This window comes from Cricetulus griseus, chromosome 4, assembly GCF_003668045.3.
Source record: "Cricetulus griseus strain 17A/GY chromosome 4, alternate assembly CriGri-PICRH-1.0, whole genome shotgun sequence".
NCBI lineage: Eukaryota > Metazoa > Chordata > Mammalia > Rodentia > Cricetidae > Cricetulus > Cricetulus griseus.
In genome coordinates, this window is record NC_048597.1 from 223,741,132 (window position 1) to 223,764,912 (window position 23,781).

Consider the following 23,781-nt stretch of genomic DNA (forward strand, 5'->3'; position numbering starts at 1 on the left):
GTGCATTCAATTAGGGCTGCCTGAATGACTGTAGACGATGTGACTGACAATCTGACAGCCTGTAAGATTCATGTAGCTCTTTCTCCTCTCCCCTTCTCCCCTTCCACTGTTCCTCTGAAGGGGCAGACAGGACTCTCTCTCTCTCTCTCTCTCTCTCTCTCTCTCTCTCTCTCTCTCTCCCTCCCTCCCTGTGTGTCTCTCCCTCTCTTTCTCTTCTCTTCCTGTCTTCCTTCCCTTTCTCCACTCCCTTCACTTTCCTCCAATAAAATGTCCTTCCCATGTTAAAAAAAAAAAGATTTATGTAGTATGTTCATAAGTCCATGTGTGGTCTATGTATTTGAATCTTTTGTGAATTAGATAGAAGTCATAAATTATATTTTTGAAATGGTGTTTGTCAGAATATGCACGTCTGTTTCCAATGGCTAAAATGGTGTCCATGTAAGTTATTTTAAACTCTCAAATACAGACACTTGCATACAACTTTAATTTTTTAACAGAATTTAGGGAATCGAGAATTGTTTCAAATTGTGATATTGAAATTTTATTAAAACAAGGACATGTAAAACAGTATAGCACCTATTAATCCCAATAATAATGGAATAAAATGAATAAAGTATTAATGGGTAGAATTAGAAATATGTATTAAAGAAATTTATATTCTGATAAAATGCAGATCATGGGCTTTCAGTGCAAGAAATAAATTAAAAATTACACAATTATAAAATATGTAATTAAAGTTGGCAAACGGGACAGGAATAAAACAAATTTCTCAAAAGATTTTGGATTAACACCAAAACAGCTGATTAAAGACAAAAAAAGAAAAAAAAACGCACTTAAGATAATTTTCCTACTATGCTAACGAACAACAGGGCCATTCTAAAGAAGCACTGGGAAATGGATTGTTAAATACACAGGTTAAACTCAAGGTGGAGGAGCTCTCTCGAACCTTCTGATACCATATGAGGGGGAGGCAGGCAGAAGGCTAAGCAGACATGGCAGCCTATCTTGGATTTTCAGACTAGGAAATCCTGAGTTTGGGATCTGAATGAGAATGGCTCCCATGGGCTCCTGTATTTGAATGCTTGGTTCCCAGTGGTAAAACTGCGAAGGATTAGGAGGCCTGGGCTCCTGGAGGAGGTGTGTCACTGGGGGTAGGCTTGGAACCCCAGACCATTCCCAGTTTGCTTCTACTTGTGGTTGTTGTCCTAAGATGTAAGCTCTCAGCCACAGCTCCAGTGCCTGGCTGCTGCCATGCTCCTTGCCATCATGGCCATGGACTCGAACCTTCTGAAACTGCAAACCCCCTTAGAAGTTGTCTTGGTCATGCTGTCTCATCATATCGCTAGAAAAGTGACTAAGTTACTGAGGCAAAATATATCCCTCTCTATTTCGTCAAACCAGAATCAGGTATCTTGTTACAGCTATACAAAATTAAGACAATTCTACTAGCGGAGAAAAGGGAAACAAGTTGTAAGGCAATGCTTGGAGACTGCTCCTGTTCATATATTGAAGTATGCACATTAAATACATACACGTGCATTTCCATGGGATTAAAAATGGGGAGGTATGGCATTGCTACTGGGGTGTAATGTTCTGGTAAACTGTCCTGTGCTGTTTGAGTTCACTGAGAAGCTCTGATGAACTCCATTCCACTGGCAATGGAAGCAGGTGTTGCTTCCCTCACAGCACCATTTCAGACCCAAGGGCATTTATGTCAAGTATCCCGCAAGGCCTGCTATCTGCAGATGGGCAGCTCCCCTGGCTCTGCAACATGGAAGTAAGAAATTCGAAGCGGCCACAGAGTAAAAATGGGGGGGGGGGTGTTAACCATTTCCATTGGAGGCTGCTGTATGTGTCCTGAGATATAAAGGGGACTGCAGTGGGAGGCGGGAGTGAGGGCACAGCTAGGGAGACACTCGGTCAGGAGCGCTAACTGACCACTTGATGGCCTCAATTCCCCCCATTGGTTTCTGTGAGCACCAGTGCTGATGATGTTATCTCTGCTGCTGGTCATTCTAGCCCCACCTGGGGGGACACTCTGCTTGGCCTTAGACTCCAGATGTCTACCTTAAAGGAACTTCCCCACCAGTTTCCCCAGCTAGGTTCTGTGATTTCTTTCTTTCTTTCTTTCTTTCTTTCTTTCTTTCTTTCTTTCTTTCTTTCTTTCTTCTCTATCTATCATCTATCTATTTCTTACTATTTATTCTTTTACTTTGGCTTGCCTTACATTTAATAAGCCAAATCATTTAAAACCAAAGATATGGCCATCACAGATAATTTTTGACCACACAAAACATAATGGTTACTTCTATAGAGACTTTGTGTATGACATAGGAATCCTTGCTACAAATAGTGTCACACTCTACACAAGGGTGAAATGTGGTTTTTTGTTTTGTTTTGTTTTGTTTTGTTTTGTTTTTTCTTTTTGGTTTTTCGAGACAGGATTTCCCTGTATAGCTTTGGAGCCTGTCCTGGAACTAGCTCTTGTAGTCTGATCTCTAACCTACAGAGATCCACCTTTCTCTGCCTCCTAAATGCTGGGATTAAAAGGTGTGTGCCACCACTGACCGGCTTGAAAAAGTGCAATAGAAAGAATTTCAGAGTTCTGTCTAATATGGGCAAAGCCAGGTGTGTGTTTACAGCAGAGACCTATCATGGCAAGAGCCTTCTTCATGGCCCCTTTACTCTAGAGGTATAGTAAGTTCGGCACCAGAGAGAAGACAGCTGTCCCTAGGCTGCTCCCATCCCCAAGGATTGTGCTCTGCTAGAAGCAGAAACACACAGCTAAGGACTTAGTTGTTATTGTTAGGCAGGGAACAATTTCTTGTGACTACGTGTATTTTTATGGCCAGGTTATTTCTGTACATACTCAAAACACCTTACTCTGACACTTGAGTAATGAAAACATGAAGGTTTTGATGTTTTGCTCTGTTTGGGTGTTGGAATAAAAGAGAAATTGCCCCAAAACAGTGCTTTTAGAGCAAATTTGTAGTGTTCTTTTCAAATCTGGGGCTATGGTTTGTCAGAAATCACCCCTAGAAATTGAGAAGCCACAACCCCTGAAAGGAGAGCTTAGTTCTTACCTCTACTTAGGCAAAGGCAACTCAATCCTGGCTTTCCAAAACAGCCCTGTTGTCAAAAGAAAGTTGCCATTTGCTCTTCAGCTCTAGACACAGGGTGTGCTCAGCATAAAAAAATTACCATTTAGCCAGCACAGAGATAGAACTGTCGAAGCTGCAACAAGGACACCTCACATTTATTATTCAGCTGTAATTAGATCACCAAATTATAATTAAGTAGAAACAGTAGAAACGAAAGGTGACCTTTCTCCCTGAGATGCAGTAACACTAATCGTATGAAAAATGGGAGGGAGGCTTATGATTCAAAGGAGCCTAACCAGAACTGCAGGCAGTGGGACTCTGCTTCTCTTGGCAACTGTCACTTACTTTTTCCCTAGTCAGTAGTCTGGAGTTAACAAAGCATGCATGCACTGGAGTACAGAGCTGCCCACTGGGTGTCCACGTGCCATTCCAGTCACTTGTGCTGCCCTGCAGAGCAGGTATGTGGTGCAGTCCTTCAGCCTGTCTGTGTGAGGCTGAGCTCTCAGAGAACAGATCAGAATTGTTGAGAGCCCTGGGCTGAGAAGCAGAGACAGCCAAGCCTGTTGAAGAGTTGCTCACAGCCAAATATGCAACAGTCCTCTCATCTTGGGGTTTCAAACAGACACAGTCATCTTCCCGAAGAGGGAATTGACAACATTCCAGAAGATCCAGTGAGGTCTCTGGATCCAGTTACAGTGAACTGTGAACTGTTCCCTTGCACAAACACCAGAAGGCTGGCTGTGACTCATGAGAGGAGACTTTTCATTGTCTCCCCAGAATCGTTTGTTCTAAGTTACTACAACGCTTAACTGCTAGGCAAGTTAAGAGTTTGAAGACGGCAAACTGGAACGACAAGCTCAGGAAAGCTATGGGAATTCTCTATGCGTATTGTCAATTTGATCAGTTTAACAATGATGAAGCTCACTTTGAGTGCATGTGTGAGCTCGTTTCCTGAGGGGAATAACTGAGGGGAGACATCCCCCTTAACTATTACTTGAGCCATCCTAGGACATGGGATCTCAGAGGGAACAAATGAGGATAGAGAAAGACAGCTATGCACCCATGGCTTGCTCTTCTGCTTTCTGATTGGATGGCATATCAGCAAGCTCTGTTTGTCCCATACTGAGAACTTCTCACAATGCTGTAACTCCCCCATCAGGATCCACTGTATCTCTTTAACCCAAAATCCCCCACCCGGGGAGTGGGGCTCAGTTGCCAGAAGAAAATCGTCCCCCCCCCCCCGGCTTCCTTTCTTTACTGAGACAAACATAACCCAAAGCAGTTTAGGAGCAGAAACGGTTTATTTTATCTTGCACTTCTGTGTCACAATCCACCATTTAAGGTACTGGGAGCAGAAACTGTGGAGGAATGGTTTTCTGGCTCATTCTCTGCCTTGCTTTACCTCATGTTCTGATAGTTTTATTATACAGTCCAGGACCTTTTACCCAGGAAACTGTGTCCCCCATAGTGGACTGGGCCCTCCTGTATCACTTATCAATCAAGACAATTTCTTGCATACATGCCCATATACCAATCTAATATAGACAGTTACTCAACAGGGACTCCTTCCAGTTGATTTCAAGCTGTTTCAAACAGACATTTAAAACCAACCAGGACAAAGGGGGAAACAGAAACTAATTGGGATTAGATATTTGAGATGTGGATACTGATAATATGGACATACTTGTCAATCAAGCTCCATGTAGTGAAAAATGTACTTAATAACTATTATCTTTAAGAATTAGATGTTAAATGGTTCAGCTGTGAAACCTAGTAAGTACTGATAACAAATACTTTTATGTTTATGGATAAAGCTATCTGTGCCAAACTTACTTGCAAGGAATTTAAGTACTCCCCAAATGTGTTAGAAAAAGGGTGACTGTTTTCCTTAGGTTTATTTCGATATAAACATGCATTTTCTTTAAGGATATTACTTAATATAGGATTAGACTTCTATGCATTTTGATTGAATAATAACCATTTGTTGAAATTTGCTGTTTGCCAAGACATACTTCAGACCATCGACACTATATCTCATTTAATGCACAAAGTCCACAATTGTTTAGAGGTTACTGTGTTCATGTGAGGACAACGAAAGCTTAAACTGTTGCTTAACTTCCCACAGACTACAATGATTTCCCAGTTCAATAATCCTAGCCAAGAATTGACACAATCAGCCATCACCTTGCTTAGATTTCCCAGCTCCAGTTGGTCTGTTTCTTGGCCTCAGATAGCTGAAGAATATTTACATTTTAGTATCACGGAAAGAGGAAAAGAGAGAGCAGTGTAACTGTTGCCTTGATGAAGATCTCAGTCAGGCCAGCTGGTAAAGTTCCGTAGACAATATAGACAACCAGCAAGCCTGTTGGGGGGGGTGTGAATACACAAACTCTCTGTTACCATGATACTGTTTAGCTCATTTTCAGAAAACAAAGTGGTGGGTGGCCCAGACAATCCTTTGTCCAGGAAACCACTGGAGCCATAGACCTCACATGTTAGTCTTAGAGGCCAAGCCCAACCATGATGCATAACTCAGTCATGGGAAGTGATGTGGTATCATTGATCAGAAGCCACAGCTAGTAAAATCCAAAGAGACACATTAAGACACACACACACACACACACACACACACACACACACACACACACACACACACACACACACACACACTCTCCTACTATTGAGGAAGAAAGATACTCTATAAACACACATGTAGACAGACTGAAGATATTTTGGGGTAGACGAGGAAGAATCAGAATGCTTTGGCTACAGTGCCTAGTTCCAGCTGAAATCAAGATACATGCAACCTCCCCTTCCCATCTGTCTGTCTGTCTTTCTTCCTCTCCCTCCCTATAGCCCTGTTTTAGGAGTTCCAGAAGAACTGGGGATTCATCCATGACATCTGGAAAAATGTTCAGTTTACCAGATGTGCATTCCTTTGAGCCACAAGGCAATGGTGCTGACCTCAGAGAGAGACTATGAGCATTATTACTCTGTAGGTGAGCACATTATTATTTTTTTTAGAATGCTATTGGTTCCTGCTGGACAGTCTCTTCTCCAGAACTTGCCAGGCACTCTGTGCTCTCTCTGTGCTGGCTTTGTCTGTGCTAGGCTATATATTGCTTTGGCAGAACACGCTGGATTTTACCTCATGACTTGGAAAGAGAGCCTGGATTTTTGCTCTGTACTGGACATATTGGTATAATTTATAGAACACAGGACAGATGAACTCAGGAAGCCCCCAAAATGTATAAATAAGGGAAAAGAGAGGGGCTTAAAAAATACTACCTCAGCCTGTGGTGTTAATACATATATATATTATATATATGTTATATACATATGTATATATGTATATATATGTGTGTGTGTGTAAATAAAAAGACAACTATTGAAATGATAGGGGCGATATGAAAAGTTCCTTTTTAAAAAGATGAAATGGCAACTTGTAAATTTGAAAAAAAAATGTTCTCTGATCCTCTGAGATGCAGTAAGTGTGTGTGTGTGTGTGTGTGTGTGTGTGTGTGTGTGTGTGTGTATGTACATTTAATCCCCTGATCTTTACTATGGCTGATTTATGTAAATGAGGGATCCAAAAGGCTAACATTCTATAATGAGGATAATGTTTATAACAGATTTTATAATCTCTGTCATTTATGGTTTCTCTCCCCTATCCCCATGCCAAAGCTCTGTTATGTGATAGAAAAGGAACCCGAACACCTGCCACACAACACAACTGCACCTAGGGTACTCTCATACTCTAATGAGTATGGTGCCATTGACATTCTCTCTCTCTCTCTCTCTCTCTCTCTCTCTCTCTCTCTCTCTATCTCTCTCTCTCTCCCTCCCTCCCTCTCTCTCTCTCTCTCTCTCTCTCTCTCTCTCTCTCTCTCTGTGTGTGTGTGTGTGTGTGTATGTGTGTGTCTGTGTGTCTGTCTGTCTGTCTGTCTCTCCTTCCCTCCTTTGTTCCTTCCTATCCTATAGAACTATAAAACTGCAAAACAAAACTAAGCAAAGGAATCCTTTGCTGCATTCTGGGTCTCCTGTAATATTTCTCCTAGGAGACAGAGGACAGGAAGCACAAGTGGGAATCCAGCGAGTAGAAAGCACTTGGACTGTCCTGAAAGACATCTCCCCTACAGGAAAGAACAGAATGGCAAATAGACACTATCCTCAGAACCCCCCACCCCCCACTTTGCTGTCTGTGCCTCATCTTTGCTTAGCAGGAATTACAAATGCATCACACTGAGTCTGCACTTGGCCACAACAGTCCACAATATCCCCAGAGCCTGTCACACTACATCATGAGTAAGGTGAACATAACAAAAAGAAGGGGGGGCACAACAAAACTTTTCTTCATAGCTCAGGGTTAACTGTCAAGATTTCTGACTTTCTGTCTGGAGCAGAAGTCCCCTTTCATGCAAATCTGTTTCTGCCTCTGTCTCCACCCCTATCTCCAGTTGCATGTGCATGTTACTGCTGTGCCTTTTGCTCTGCTTCCGGAGAAATTGGCTGTCTGAAAAAGTTCTGGTATATGACCAAAGCTCCACCCCAAAGCCACTATGCATCACAAAAGCTTGCACTTGGATAATAGAAACATCGAGCCTCAGGTGACTGAGAACACTTACTGTTGGTTGCATAATGTATGGCAGATGAGGCGTCCATGAAGTACTCTGGACCTATGCATCAAACAGCATTCATTAGGACAAGGCAATCACAGAGGGAACTCGGTTCTTGTGTTCAGTGGCATTGCAATATGCCATAGGAAGTGGAGACAGGGACCCTTGGCCCTGATTAATTTAGCAATTCCCCATCTAGGTACCTGGCTGCAATGCCCACACAGGCCAGGCTCTGTGTGTGTGTGTGTGTGTGTGTGTGTGTGTGTGTGTGTGTGTGTATGTGTGAGTGCGCGCACCTACATTTTTAAGAGTGCATGTAGAGCCAAAGGACAACTTCAGGTGTCATTCATAACATAAAATTTACCTTGTAGTTTTTAGACAGGGTCTCTCACTGGCTTGGAACTTGCCAAGTAGGCTAAGTTGACTGGCCAGTGAGCCCCAAGTTCTGCTTGTCTCTACCTCCTTAGTTGGGATTACAGAGTTGTACCACCGTACCTGCTTTTCTGTGGGTTTGGGGGATTGTAAGCATTCTGCCAACTGAGCTACTTCCACAGCCCTCACAGCTGAACCCTGAAACCTTATTTTGAAGTCAGAGTTGAAGACTAAAGACACAAAAATCCCCAGAGATTATTGGTAGGTCAGCTCCCAGGGACATGTAGGGAGACATTGAAAGAGTCAACGGTTGACTGCTAAAATTCCCAATTTGTTCTCATGCTCACATGACACCATCCTAGAGCTAGCCAAGCACCAAAGGTAGTGTCAGAAAGAAATAAAATAGAAAGTGTGGAGGAATGTTTTAGGTGAGGCCAACTGAAACATGTCTGTGATATTATTCTCTCATGATAATTGGCACTGTGGATGAAAATAAAAATATGTATGAAAGCCATCAAGTCTTCAAAAAGGTGTCATGTGTCACCTGAATGAGAAAGTTTGTGTAAGTGGGTTGTCACAAAGAAAGCCAGGAAGATTTTATTTTGTAATATATTCTCATCCTCAAATTTGCCAATATATTTCAAAAATTTTTTAAATGGTTCAAAGTAAGAATTAACAATGCAGGAAATTGCTGTGTTCTCTTGTTTGGGAGAAGATAATCACTTTTCTGTGGATATTTTATTCATGACACTTAAGTATTCCATGCTGTGGCTCAGTGGGTGGTCTTGACTCCAGCAGGGTCCAAGATCAGATAAAAAGACAACACACACACACACACACACACACACACACACACACACACACACACTCACACACACTCCTAATGGAAGAACAAAACTGAAACACACATACACACAACCTCATGGCTCCCAAGAGACAGCAATGAAGAGGTAAGCCACCCTAGAAACACCTTGGGCAATTTAAACAAAATCTACCCCATTGGCATGGGGATATTGTTTTAAGAGTTTGAGTGTGGAAAAGGAATGGTGTGCTTCTTGGGAATCCATGGTTAAGGGAAAGTGCACTTAGACTTCAATTTGATGCTCTAACAGAAAATGCATGGAGGGACTGAGCCAGTGAAGTGCCACTGGATTAGTAGCAGCATTAGCTTCCTGCCCACTCTGAAATACCCACCCACATGCATCTTGTCTACTAGAAAGGAACCACAGGTCCACACATTTGTGCTTTCTCCTTCTTGCCCAGTTCACATTCCCTCCATATGCAGCATTTACAGGCATTTTCTGATGAGAACTGGAAGAAGAGTGACGAGCAACAGCAGACACAGGATGGAGTGACTGGCACAGCCGGTAGGTAGATCACAAGAACAAGACAAGCAGTGGGCTTTGTGGTGGGCATGTGACTCTTTCCATCCACCTTTGGACTTGGAACTACTGGCTGCAATGCCTGGTATAGGGCACACTGTGAGTCTCACATCCCCCAAATTTCCACACATGGGACCCCAAAGTCTCATCTTTCTAGGAATAAGAAATGAGGTGAAGAGCAGGAAGAAGAAACATGTTTCACCACTTTGATGATCTCCCCTATTGGGTGGTCCCATCTAGGCACCTTTGCCAGGGCAACTGTGGCAAAAAATGAGATGACAATGGCAGGCCACCCTTGAGTGCAGGATCTCTATAGAGGTGCTATTACAGAAGACCCATTGTGGAATTTGGGCAATGAAAACAACAGATAACAGGCAGCATCGTTTTTCCAGCATGGAAGGAGCTGCGCTGACACAGGCAGGAAGACTGCAAAGCCTGTGAGATTTGATTACCCAGTGAACTGATGCAAATACACCCTGGGAAGCCAAGGAGCCTACACTAATAATAGGAGCATTATCTTATTAAGGCATAGCTACTATGTGGGCCCAAATTTTTCTTTAAATTCTACCATGCCCTTTTGGGCTCTCAGAAGCATATTACTGTCAAGGAAGATCTCAAGTAAGGTACAGGTGAGCAGACGTACCTGGTATGTGGAGACAGGGGAGGCGGCAATGAATGGCGTGATAGATGTCTGTGGGATCATGCGGTTGGTTGCGAGACTGTACGGTGAAGAATAAAATCTGTGAACAGAAAACAAAAAAAGAGATTCATGAAGCTGCTGCATTCCTGGCCCATAATCCTGCTCTATTAAGCACATCAGGGAAAGAAAGCCCCCATTCTTGTTTTTCTATCATCTGGGAGGTTTACAACATCTGACTCCTCTCTCAGGGATGAATCCTCTCAACACAGGGACAATTTTAAGACATCTTACAAAATCAACAGTGAATGCAACTGTCTTGGTAACTAACAGGCAGAGAGAAGTCTCAATCCTTACACAAGGTGGTAGTATCCTAGAGCCCTGAGAAAGAAGAGTGGATAAAGAAGGTACAATGCTTTCTAAGGATGGCTAGTGACCGATCACAGCAATTGCATCTGTTCAGGAAATAAGAATCCATTTCTAGAAGGTTCTAGATATTTAGTGCTAGCATCCATGCTTTCTCAGAGAATATTTTCTCCATGAAAGAGAATAAAGAGGATGATTTGAATCTGGATTGAATCAAGAACTTTCCAGATCCCATCAAGGAAGTAGTATAGACAACAGGATCATGGGACATGCTCCAGGAGACTATGACGGGCCATTAGTTTTCTCAACCTTCTGGAACCCTCACTAAACAATTATAAAATGATACTGGGTGACAATAGGAACTCAGGAATCCAAGGGAAGAACCTTCTAGAGATCCACTACAGAGAAATTCTTACACACAAAAGCTAATGGGATATCCATCAATGGGCAGGCTAGGTCTTTGCATCAAACAGGTGTCTACTGATCTAATTCTTCAACAGCATTTTAAGACCTGTTTCTTCTCACATAGATTTTTATACATGAAAGGTCAAAGCAGCCACCCACAGATCAAACAAGGATAGGTCACGGAGGTTACATGATCGCACTGGTGTTCCAATCAATTGGGAAAAATCAGGAATGAAGCAGTGACTGTTCTCCTTTGTGTAACAAAAGTCAATCATGATGTTCAATTTCTAGTTAGCAGGACACAGTTTTAATTAACCCTTAGGATTCGCTGACACTTTGGAAACAGAGTCACATGAGTTTCTTTATAAGGAAGCATTTCATGATACTTCTGCAGGGTACAGAAAAATTAAGATTCCCAGTTGCCAGGACTCAAGCAGTGAATGATTCAAAGCAAGGATTAGTGATGTTTTATTTTACAATTATCTAAATTAAACTTATTTTATTTACGTTTTACCAAGGATTTTAAAAACTTTTTTTTTTTTTACGTTTCATTGTGTGCATATGTGTGTGAGTATGTGCACTTGTGAGTGAATGCTTGTGTTTTTGGAGGCCAGAAGAGGGTGCTGAAGCTCCTGGAGTTGGAATTAAAGATGGTTCTTCCAATGTGGGTACTGGGAGCCAAATTCAGGACCTTTGTAAGAGCAGTGAACTTTCTTCACTGATGAGCCATCTTTCTAATCCCTACCAAAGATTTTTAAGGCTATATACTTAGGGTTTAAAAAATGTGTAGATGGGAAAAAACTAAACAACTAATCCAGTCTATAATGTATTCTTCTTATATCTGCTCACTGGCTCTTCTAATTAATAGTGATGCCTTTAAAGGACTGTGAGGTACCCCTCCTACTAGAACATAGAACATAAGACACAGCAGGTAAGTTCTGACAAGAATTCAGAGAAAGTGAAACTTGGCCCCATGGAGGGAATACCAAAATGATACACCTGTCTAGGAAAAAGGCTTGGCAGTTTCTATAAGCATAAATACAAACACACTCTATGACCCAGGACCCTGCTCTTCCTCAGTGAGATAAAGGAAGAGTTGTTTATACAAAACCCTTACTGCAAACATGGACGGAACTTTCATTCACATTTGCATCAAGCTGCTAACAACCAGATGTCATTAAATTTGTACGAAGACAGTGGGTGCATCCATACAATGGAACACTACCAAGCAATGAAAAAGAAAACATGACTGCCCTTATTGTCCATGAATGGTTAATTACAGAGTCCACCCTTGCCATGGATAACTGAATACAGAGATTCTCTCTTCTCTTACAAGAAACAGTATAGTGTTTTTACACTGCACATACTCCTGGATTACCAAACATTAACTCCAGATTATTTATAATATCTAATACAAAGCACCAGTCCTATAAGAAGTTAGACTACATTGTCTGGAGGATAAGGGCAAGTGTTGTGAAATATTTGTTTAATGTTACAAGATGTGCTGCATTCTTTTATGTTGCATTTGTTTAACTCCATGAAGCTGTGTTGCTGTGCCTGCCTAAAACACTTAATTGGTATAATAAAGAGCCAAATGGTAAATAGCTATGCAGGAGAAATGATAGGCAGGGGTGACATGTAGAGAGAATAAATGGGAGAAGAAATCTAAGCTTGAGAGAGAGAGAGAGAGAGAGAGAGAGAGAGAGAGAGAGAGAGAGAGATATGCAATGAAAACAGGAGGAGAGGAGGACACCAGGGGCCAGTCACAGTCACACAACCAGCCATGGAGTAAGCTAAGGCCAGGTATTCATAAGTGAGAGTAAATCTCTGTGTATTTATGTATTTATGTATTTGGGAGCTGGATCCCAAAGGGAGAAAAACAAAAACAACATGCAAGAATAAGATGTCTGTATGTATATGTACATTATTTTCAAATTCATTTTTATGTAGCTTGTAAATGTAAATGCTCAGTAAACTTTTTAAAGTGAAAAATAGGGGGCCAGAGAGAAATGAGAAATCTGTGGATGAGGAAGGACAGCTGCAGCCAGTGGGAATGTCCAAGCGACAGGGCTCAAGGGAGTTACGTTACATCAAAGACGCTAAACACTACAAAGCACACACCTGTTTATATCAGTTTATATCACAATGTGAAAAATGGCAAAATCATAGGGGTAGAGTTACATCAGCAGCTGGTATAGTGGACTCCTGAGAGAAGGGGCTGATTGCAAAGGACTGTGAGAGGATTTAGGAGTAGGTGCTGCTCCTCAATTCCCTGGCTGCTGTGGGTTCAGAACTGTGTGTGCTTGATACAATCATAGAGATATCCCCAAAGAGCAAATATGCTATTACACTTCTGTCTGTCTGTCTGTCTGTCTGTCTGTCTGTCTGTCTGTCTGTCTGTCTGTCTATTCACTACAGATTCAATCTATAGATCATATATAGAGAAGTATATATTTATATACTCAAAATTATAACAAATTGTCCTTGCTTTGGAGGATTGCTTTTGGAAATGGGGTCTCCTGTCACCTAAAGTTGGCCATTGACTCATTAAGTAACTGAGGCTGGTCTTGAACTCCTGTTCCACCAGCCTCAGTCTCCTGAGTGCTGGAGTTATAGGTGTACACCAACATGGCATGAAGGAAACCCTGTTTTTGAGACAGGATCTCAACATGAAGAATAGACTGGCCTTGAACTCGTGTGAACCCTCCTGCTTCAGCTGACTAAGTGGTAGGACTACAGGTCTCTGCCATCATTCTCAGTTCACACAAAACATTCATCTTTGGACTTTTTATTTTATTTATGTGTATATGTGTGTGCCTGCTTGTGTGTATGTGCACCATGCATGTGCAGGTGTTCACAGAGGCCAGAGGAGGTCACAGGAAGCTTTGCAGCTGGGGTTAGAGGTGGTTTGGGGCCATGTGACATGGGTGCTGGGAACCAACCCAGGTCCTCTGCAAGAGAAGCATGTGTTCTTAGCCACCGAGTCACCTCTCTGGCCCCCTATTTTCCACTTTAAAAAGTTTACTGAGCATTTACTATGTGTACCTATGACAGGCATCACTCAATAAACACTCCTTTATTTTGTCTCTCAAAGTGTGCCTTACCTTTATGCTCATTTGCCTACCAGCCTTCAATGGCTTTCCACTGTCAATGAGAGAAGAATTCAGTCACTGGCTTGACAATTCAGTTACTGCCAACCTCTCTGACTTCTTTTCCTACTCATTGCTCCCACAACTGAGATTCTGGAACTTTCTCCTCCCATGATCGTGTTGCTCCCAATTCCTCTGACCAGGACAGTCTGAAGTTCATCTACACAGTTGGCCCCACCTCTTTTCCCTCTCAACTGTCACTTCGTTCGGCACTTGTGGCTAATGTAGCAACTACCATCTCTGGCCCCATTTTTTTTAAATCCCTCTCCTTTATTACTTTTCTTTGCTCTATAACAGAAGCAGCAGCAGTTTCTCATAAAATATCTCTGTGGTGCTATCTAACTTTCTTGCACAAATAAAGCTTGTCTGGGGGACAGAAAATGGAGCTTGCCACTAGCTAACCATAGAGGTCTGGAGGTCTGTACAGACAGGTAGGAAGTGACATAGCTGGGCAGAAACACCATATAAGCAGGGACAAACAGGAAATTGCTTTCTTCTCTGCTGAGACACTTAGGAGGTAAGGTGTGCTGTGGCTTGCTCCTTCTCTCTGATCTCTCGGCATTTCCCTCTATATCTGTTTCCTGATTTTATTATCTAGACCAATTTAGAAACTCCTTTTACATATCTCTGCTATGCATTGAATGTGTATCCCACCTCTGCAATTCATACATTGAAATCTTGACTTCTGGTGTGACTGTATTGAAGATGAAACTCTGAAGAAGCAATAAGAGTGAAAGGTCATAACTAGACAGAATTTGTAATTTAATTAAAAACAGATACCCAAGAGCCCATCCTTCCATCACCATGCCTTCAGACACAGGGGGAATAACCACCTAGCAGGGAAGGATGGTAGTGTCCAGAAAGCCAGTAAGGGGCACATTCATGGAAAGCAAATCATGTCCTTGATTTTGAACTTCAAGCCTTTGGAATTTGTGAGCAGATCAATTACAGTTAAGACAATGATTTGCCTATCGGACCACAGCTGGAAAATATAGCTTGTTTCTTAACTGTATCTCTCTTTAGAATGTTTGTTCAGTGTGGATTCAGGTGATAATGGCCTTGATGCCTAGGAGGGAGCCTGGGGCATTACAGTAATAGAGCAACTGTTTGTTGATAGGAATGAAGGAATGCAAAGTCAATGCTAGAATGTGGACCATGGAAGATGGATCCATGATGCAGATAGAAAGCTAGAGATGAGAGCCCAGAAAAGGGAAACCCAATACCACATCCTGATAAATGTTCAAGGGAAGTTCAAGGAATGTCTGCTTTCTAAGAATGAAGGGAATTCATAACTAGACATGGCAGTCCCTTTCTGTGAAAGATGTAGTTAGTTTTTAATAATCCCTTTTAGGGTTTTGACAAATTTTGTTTATAAGGCAGTAGGCAGAGAGACTTTCCCTAGGCTGCTAAGGACATGACAGGTACCCAGGGACACTCCACAAAATGTCTGTCTCATGTAGCATACGATGATGTAACTTGTGGCACAGCCCACTCTCAGCTTCTTAAACTGACAGATAAAACATGCGATGTGTTTTAGTAAGGACGGTTTATTTTGTAAAATGTTCCAATTGGAGTATTAAAAATGAAAGCAATAAAAATTGGATTGACAGAGTTTCCAAAGAAATTCTTCAGGGAATGCAGAGAACAGAAATATAAAGAAACCAACCAAGTAAACGGACACTCACAAGAGGAACCCATGGGGGAAATTTTAATGTGTTTTCTTTCTAGCTGCTCTAATCCCATCCATCAAACAAGAATGACATTTCATTCTTCCCAGCATGTTCTGAAACTGCCATTCACGTCAGAGTCACTTAGAACAGACAACACACTGGGAAGAGTGGACAAAGCACATATAATCTCCCAATTCTGCCATCCTGCTGTCCATGCTCTCTTTTCACACCCAAAGAGGAACCAGTTGAATTTACTAAAACCCCCAGTTTAGGCTATGCCAGGTGAGGCTGCTGTGGTAGTTGGGGCTTAGGAGGGCTGCACCCAAAAGAAAAATACTGACTCTAAAGGAAGGACCGCAGTGTGTTCGAGCCTCTGCCACTTGTCTATAAGACATGCTTTACAAACACTGTCTGACTGAGAAGATAGCTCAGCCAGGAAACATGAGGCATGGGTTTAATTCCTAGAATGCACTTATGAAAAGCCAAGTGTGGTAGCATGACCTTTTAATCCTAACACTGGGGAGGTGGAGACAGGAAGAGGGCCAAGGCTCACTGAACAGACAGCTTACTTGGTGAAATTCTTGAAAGTGAGAGACCCTGTCTCCAAAACTGTGGTGAGTGTCTGTCTTCTGGGGATTGATATCTGAGATTAAATTCTGTCCTAAACATGAATGCACACACACACCATATACACACATACACATGCACATACATACATCAAATCACATAGAGACACAGCATTCACATACACTCAAATGTGCATGCACAGGAGTACAAGTGCACACACACACACACACACACACATGCACTCACACATGCACACATGCACACATACATCCACACACAGCTGCACACACACATACACACACACATGCACACATACACTGACACAAATATGCACACACACATGCACACACACATGCAAACACACACATGCACACACACACACACACACACACACACACACACACACACGTATGGACAACCCCAAACACAATTTGTATACAAAACACAGAAACAAAGCCCAGATCTTTCACATGGCATCTATTTAAACAAATCCAAATAAATGCTTCAAGTGGATGTGTTATGTAACAGGGAGCAGCTAGTAGAAAATCAACCCAACTTGTAGACATCCTAACAAAATTAGAGGCACTCCACGCATGTGCCTTTGTGGTATTCATCTGGTAATACTTTATCTGTATGTAATAGCATGAGAGTGATGTTACATACAAGACTGTGAGAACGGATGGCTAGGCAAATTGTTCAACCCAAAATAGTTTGCTATCTTAAGAGGTTTATTTTTTACTTTTTTAGTGATTTTTTCAGATTTTTTGCTTTTTATGTGTATGACTGTTTGCCTTTATCAATGTACGTGTGCCAAAGTGTGCAGTGACTAAAAGTCCAGAAGAGGGCATCAGTTCCCTTGTAACTGGAGTCACAGATGGTTTTGAGCAGTCATGTGGGTGCTGAGACCTGAACTCAGGTCACTAGAAGAGCATATAGGGCTCTTAGCCACTGAGCCATTGCTCCTGAACCATGCATACATACATGCATCCACACACACAAGCATATGTATATACATACACATATGTATTTGGGACACTATTCACATTACATGGAAGCCTTCTTCACATATTTAACTGAGCAGTTCTGAGTTGAGGCAGTTCTTTCTTCCTTTGACAATGTCTGGAGACAACCTGATGCTACTGACATCTGGAAAGATTGGGATCCCACAAATCATTCTGCAATGCATATGGGAAAATGCTACCCAAACTCATCTTGCTTGACATGTTAATAATGTTAACATGAGAACCCTGGTGTGGGCATGTGGATGCGGTTTCACATGAACTAAACACCAAATGACGGAGGGCTAGGTGATTACCTAACTAGACTCTGTAGTGCTCTGTAGCTCAGTTACCCTTTGAAAATCTGTTGATCTCTGTATATGATGTGCACTTGAGTACCCGACTCGTGTGTGGAGTCAGAGGACAGCCTAAGATGCTGGGCCTCACTTCCCACTTTGCTTTTGAGACAATGTCTCTTATTTCACTGCTGCTTACACCAGGCTAGCCCATCCCTGAACCTCAGGGATTCTCTTGTCCCCACTTCCCATCTTACTGTAGGAGTGCTGCAATTACAGACTCACACTATAGCATCCTGCTCCTGTGGGTTATGGGGAGCCAAACTTAGGACCAGCCCCAGATGTGAGCTTTTAAGAAATGCAAGGAGTTCCTGAATTTTCTGGCTTTAAAGGCAGGAAAGGCAAACATGCTTCCTAAGCCTGGAAAAATGAGGGTATAGGGTCACTAATGGGATATCAGTTTGCCTAAAGAAAGGCCATCTCAGGGGGATTTTTCAGTCAGCAGTAATACTGTAAAATCTCATTTCACCCGCAATAAAAATAACATGGACATATCAATAACCCCAGGGTGGAATGTTTTTACCATAAAGAAAACATACAAAATCCTATTTGCACACCAAAATAAACAGTAAGAGCTCGTGTTTCATGTCCACAGGCAATATTGTTAGAGTTGGAACTATGAATACGATCCTCAGGGTAATACAACAGGATGAGATTAATAAGTTCTCGGTCATTTTTACTGTTACACCAACATGGCTTTCCCATCCATTTCTCTCTCAGAGTAATAAGATAGGCTTCTGTATCACTTAATATCAAATGCCTAAAACAGCTGGCAAAGAATGCCACAGGAGACATTCCCTTTCTCACCTCCCACAAGAATACATCTCGCTCCAATAAAACCCTCTGAGAGGCTTTATGCAGCTTTCCATGGGGGAAGGCATTGGAGAGATGTGGTTGGCAATGTGGGGAGGCTCGTTCCCCATCTGGCCCACTCATATTTGAAAGTGATGGGATTTCATAGTGGATTGCTGGGAAGAAATAAAACCAACGGGCGACATTAAAAAACAAAAAACAATAAACAAAACAAAACAAACAAACAACAAAAACCCGAATACTAGTAGAGCCCTGTTGTGTGAGCAGAAAAGAATGGATATTTTTGTTTTGCCAAACCTGATCTGTGGTAAAAATGCAATTATTCAGGTTTTCCTTTTCAGTCATGACTTTGACCACTAACCTCTAACTCATGTAAGAGTGACACTGAACTAATTTTAATTTGGAAACTTAGATGGATTCAGACAGATGGAATTGGCATTTCCCAGGGACTAAACGCCAACGGCAAGTCTTACTCTGGTAGAGTTACACCGATTAACACGTAAGCTAAACAAAGTCTTGGCTCTAATTTCACAATGCAGCGTGAGCATGGCTGTTATGGAACTCTACTCATTTGATTGTTTTATTACCTGGTGACACATCTAAGATCACATCCACTCCCCAACTCTTCTGTTCCAACTCCTCCAAACCCCTTTGCGATTTCATGCCCTCTTCTTTTTCATACTATCCATTATTTTTGTTTTCCTAGCTTACTGAGGAGTCCTAGTGTTTCGTGCATGTTTGCCTGCTTGTAGGGCCATACAGCAGGACAAGGGCAACACACCAGGGACTACATCTTTGAAGGAAACTGCCTCCCTCCCCCAGCAGGAAGGAATCATCAACAGTCCTCAGCTAGGGGTGTGGCCTCATCAGCCTCTCCTTCCTCACGCTAGACTGTTGACTGGCTTGACACAATGCAGAAGGCCCCTTGGTCTTGTACAGGCCACCACAGCTGTTGTGAGCTCATGACTGTAACAGCCCCATCATGTCCAGAGTACTTAATTCTTCTCTCAGTTGCAGCTACTGTTGTGGCTTGAATATGAAATCCGCATGCCCCGCCAGGCCCATGGAGGTGAACATGCATTCTCCCAGCTGATGCTCATGTTTTCAGAGGAGGACCCTGAATCCAGGAAGGGGCTTCAGGAAGTAGATAGTGTGTTTTTAGTCCATTTCTGCTTCCAGACTATTCCTTGCTTCCTGATTTGACCGGATGTGACAAAGCACTGGCATTCTCTTGCCACCACAGCCAAAAGCCACTCTGATCACCCTCCCACTGCCATATCCCTTCAAACCATGAGCCAAAACAGAATGGGCCCTTTTAAGCTCCTTCTTTGCAGGAATTTGGTACCAGCAATGAGAAAAACACAAGAACCCAGGCTCATAGTATACTCTGGAAAGCCGATGGCTTACTGTATGGTTATTAGACACCAGAGGATACTACAACGTGGAAGCCTTGGCAAGAGAACAGCTCAGGCTGGAGCATCACAGAGTTCTCAGTCCCTCTCAGAACAGAGTGACTCTCCTGTATAAGCCAATGAAATCGATTTTCATCTTTGAAAAATATATATACAATGAGGTAAATGGTAAAATTTAAATTCACCTTCCTCACTTATTTCCTAAAACACCACTGGATGTTCCCAGAGAAAAAAAAATCCTGCCCTTTGTGTGCTACTCTCTTAATAGTTTGTACATGTAAAAGTGAATACTGGGCTGAAGAAATGTCTGAACAGTTAAGAATGTTTGTTGTTCCTGCAAAGGTCCTGGGCTGAGTTGCCTGTATCATCTCCAGTGGCTCACAACGCCTGAAACTCCAGCTCTTGAGGATCAGTTCCTTCTTCTGGACTCTGTGGGCACTGCATTCCTGTGCACATCCTGGGTACACACACACACATACACACACACACTCACATGTAAATACACTCAGGCAGGTGCACACACACAATCACTCATACACATAATCACACAGTGGAATGTATTAGACTGTACATTGTTGTGTTATTTACAAGAAGAAAGGAATTTTATGTTAGGAGTGGAATTGAATAAATATGAAGATTGTAGCAAAATAATCTTATTATTTGACTTCTTCAGATAGATTAGTTTTTAAGAGTTTGCCTTTATGGTAACTCCCTAATAATAAACCACTGGCAGAACAGCCATTTCCATATATGTATGTGAATATGTATATGTGTGTCTGCTTGTGCTGTGTGTATGTGTGCACGTGTGAGTGTGTGCGTGAGTGATGAGTGTGTATGTGCCTGCCTATGCTGTGTGTGTTAGTGAATGTGTGTGCGAGTGACTGTGTGTGTGTGAGTGTGAGGGAATGCGTATATGTGATTTTGTGTGTATAAGTGAGTGTGTGCACCTGCCTGTGTGTATGTATGTGTGTGTGAGTATATGAGTGAGTGTATGAGTGTGTATGTGAGACTGTGTTTGTTCGTGAATGTGCATGAGTGTGTAGGTCAGATGACTACTGTCTGGAGCTGGTTATCACCTTTCACTGTATTGAGACAGGGCCTTCTTGGTCTGCTGTAACCCTGAACATTCCAGGCTAGCTGGCCACGGGTTGTGAGCTTTTTCTCTCATCTCCACTTCCCATCTCTCAGCGAAATGTCGCCATTACATAAGCACACTCTTGCATCTGGCTGTATACACGGGTCACGACTTTTTACATATGTTCCAGGGACTGAAATCAGATCAACAGGCTTGGGTCATCAGGTTTTCACAGAAAGATTTTTTACCGTATGAGCTATCTTCTGGCCCCCTAAATTCCATTCTTGACTCAAGATACAAGAAACACTCAGTTTGTCTTCCTAGTGAGGAGATAAGACAATACTTGATAATAACATCTAAGAAGCCGCAGCCAAAAACATGAATGACAGAGGCCACAGCTGGCCATGAACTTGGATGTAGAATATAAAGACTTTTTCAGAAGAGTGCAAAATGCTCGAGACCCAGCGGAGGGAAGGGACAGTATGACACCAAACTCCAAAAGGAAAGATCAAAACAAGTGAGAGAGGAGGGTTTCAGCGAAGGCTCTGGGCTGACTGCATGGATCTCATCTGTTTCTGTCAGTACAACAGAGACCAGCAGCATAGGGAATGTAGGACCTGGCTTTTCACCATGCTGCCAGTTCTCAGTGGGGGACTCACATGGAACTGTAGATGGACAGTTCCTTCAGATAGTCCATTCCTGTTTCCCTCTTTCTTGTATGTATCAAAAACACACTCATGCCTTTCTACTTGGCTCTTTTAATATTCAGTGTGTGTGTGTGTGTGTGTGTGTGTGTGTGTGTGTACATTTTTTGAGTGCTGATGCACACATGTGTGGGAATTGCTTGCTTGAGTGTACATGTGAGGATCAGAGGTTAACTCAAGTGTCATTTCTCAGGATATTATCCACTTACTTTTTTTTTTTCTTTTTTTTCTTTTTTTTTTTGGTTTTTCTAGACAGGGTTTCTCTGTGTAGCTTTGGAGCCTATCCTGGAACTCACTCTGGAGACCAGGCTGGCCTCAAACTCACAGAGATCTGCCTGCCTCTGCCTCCCGAGTGCTGGGATTAAAGGCATGTGCCACCAACGTCTGGCTATCCGCTTACTTTTTACAACATGGTCTCTCACTGATATAGAAATAGTCATGCAAGCTAGGCTGGCTGGCCACCGAGCCCTGGAGACCTATCCATCTCTACTTCCCCAGCACTGAGGTTACGGTTACACGCCACTGTGCCCAGCTTTTTCTTAATAGTGGTTTTGGTACTTGAACTAAGGTTTATGCTAACATGGCAAACATTTTACTGACTGAATTCTCTCCCTAGCCTTATGCTATTTTAATCTCTCTTCAGTGCTTTCTTCCACTTACAAGATCTTCCTGCTTCAAGGACTTCTTCATTATTTATGTTATGCCATAATGAAAAGACAAATTTTAAACTTTCAAATTCGCTCCAGCATAACTTTCTTCACCTGTACAGTTCCTCCATGAGAAATGTCTACTCTTGTAAAACAGTTGGTGGTCGCCTCTGCAAACCACTCTGCTTGGGAAGCCCATGTTCTCAGAAAACATCTCCCTGATTCTGTTGTTAATGAGCTGTAGGGAGTAACCCTAGCCCCGCCCAATAGTCCTGGGGCAGGTACCAGGTGGACCTGGGGACTCGCCCATAAGGGCGGGGTGAAGGAAAGCCGGCATGACGTAAGAGGGGCTTCTTAAAGAACTGCACGGGGGGACCGCGCTCTCTTTGTTCTGGCTGCGCTGGCTGGGTTCTTAACCTAGCTCTGGCCTGTGTAACACCCGGTTGTGCTTGGAAATAAAGAGACCTTAACCCAATAATGAGCTAAGACACCACCCCCCAAATGCCATGTCAAATCCCTCTGTAGCTACGGTGTTGTCTGCCTTCTTCCTTCCTTCCTTCCTTCTTTCCTTCCTTCCTTCCTTCCTTCTTTCCTTTCCTTCCTTCCTTCCTTCCTTCCTTCCTTCCTTCCTTCCTTCCTTCCTTCCTTCCTTCGTCTTCCTGCTTCTTCTCCTCCTCCCTTTTGGATTTTCAAGACAGTATAGCATTTCTCTGTGTAGCCCCAGCTGTCCTGAATCTTGCTTTGTAGACCAGACTGGCATTTAACTCAAAGATCTGCCTGCCTCTGCCTCCTGAGTGCTGGGATTAAAGGTGTGTGCCACCATCCCTGGCAATGCTGTGTTTTTTCTGCCTAAGATAGACTTGAGGAGATTTAAGGGTCTCCTAAATGTGGTGTTTGTTTCTCATCTCCACCTCTGCCAGACCTAATGATGTCTTATTTGAACAATGGGAACAAGCACTCTCACTCAAATGGCACAGCATTATTGTATGAAACAAACCACTTTTGCTGTCAGGTGTAAGATCTGGGCTATATTCAAGAATCCAACACTCTACAACAGCTTTTCAAACAACTGAGCAAGAGGGAAAGTCAGAGAGAACATGGTACTTTGAAATTAGTATTAATGCCATCTTGGAATAATAACCTTGTCATCATGTGGCTGATACCTATAATTTTGAAGCTATATATTTAACAGTTTCTGAGTAAGCTGATAGAACATCTAAATTCCACTCCTATGTGGCCCTACACAGTATTTATTGATGTAAATAGCAATCACAACTGTGATTAAACTACTCATGTACAATTAACTATAAAATCATTATATGCTTTCTATTTCTAACAGTATGAACTCCATAACCAAAAATCAAACAGGTCCAGGTCACTGTCCACATTCTAATCATGGTATGAAAATAGACAACTAGCAATACTCAGGGCCAATGGCAAGTCAGCTAAAGTCAATCAATGGGAACTAGAAGACAACAAAAAAATTCATAATTCCAACCAAATTGGAGTTA

The 23,781-nt window shown here is 42.4% G+C and overlaps 1 protein-coding gene across 9 annotated transcripts in view; it reads right to left on the reverse strand.

The window, feature by feature from the left end:
* Nucleotides 1-23,781, reverse strand: part of Rbms3 (RNA binding motif single stranded interacting protein 3) — a 680,800-nt gene that overhangs the window by 97,742 nt on the left and 559,277 nt on the right. For 6 of the 9 annotated variants that reach the window (XR_004769778.1, XM_027415326.2, XM_027415321.2 and 3 more), the window contains exons 9-10: nt 10,115-10,211; nt 7,727-7,777 (exon numbers count right to left, since the gene is read on the reverse strand). Coding sequence is in view for 8 of the 9 variants with exons in the window: in XM_027415326.2 (XP_027271127.1) it covers nt 7,727-7,777; nt 10,115-10,211 (148 nt within the window). In the remaining variant the exon portion in view is untranslated. The remainder of the gene's footprint in view (nt 1-7,726; nt 7,778-10,114; nt 10,212-23,781) is intronic. The other 3 variants (XM_035444039.1, XM_027415323.2, XM_027415325.2) reach the window with 1 other exon arrangement.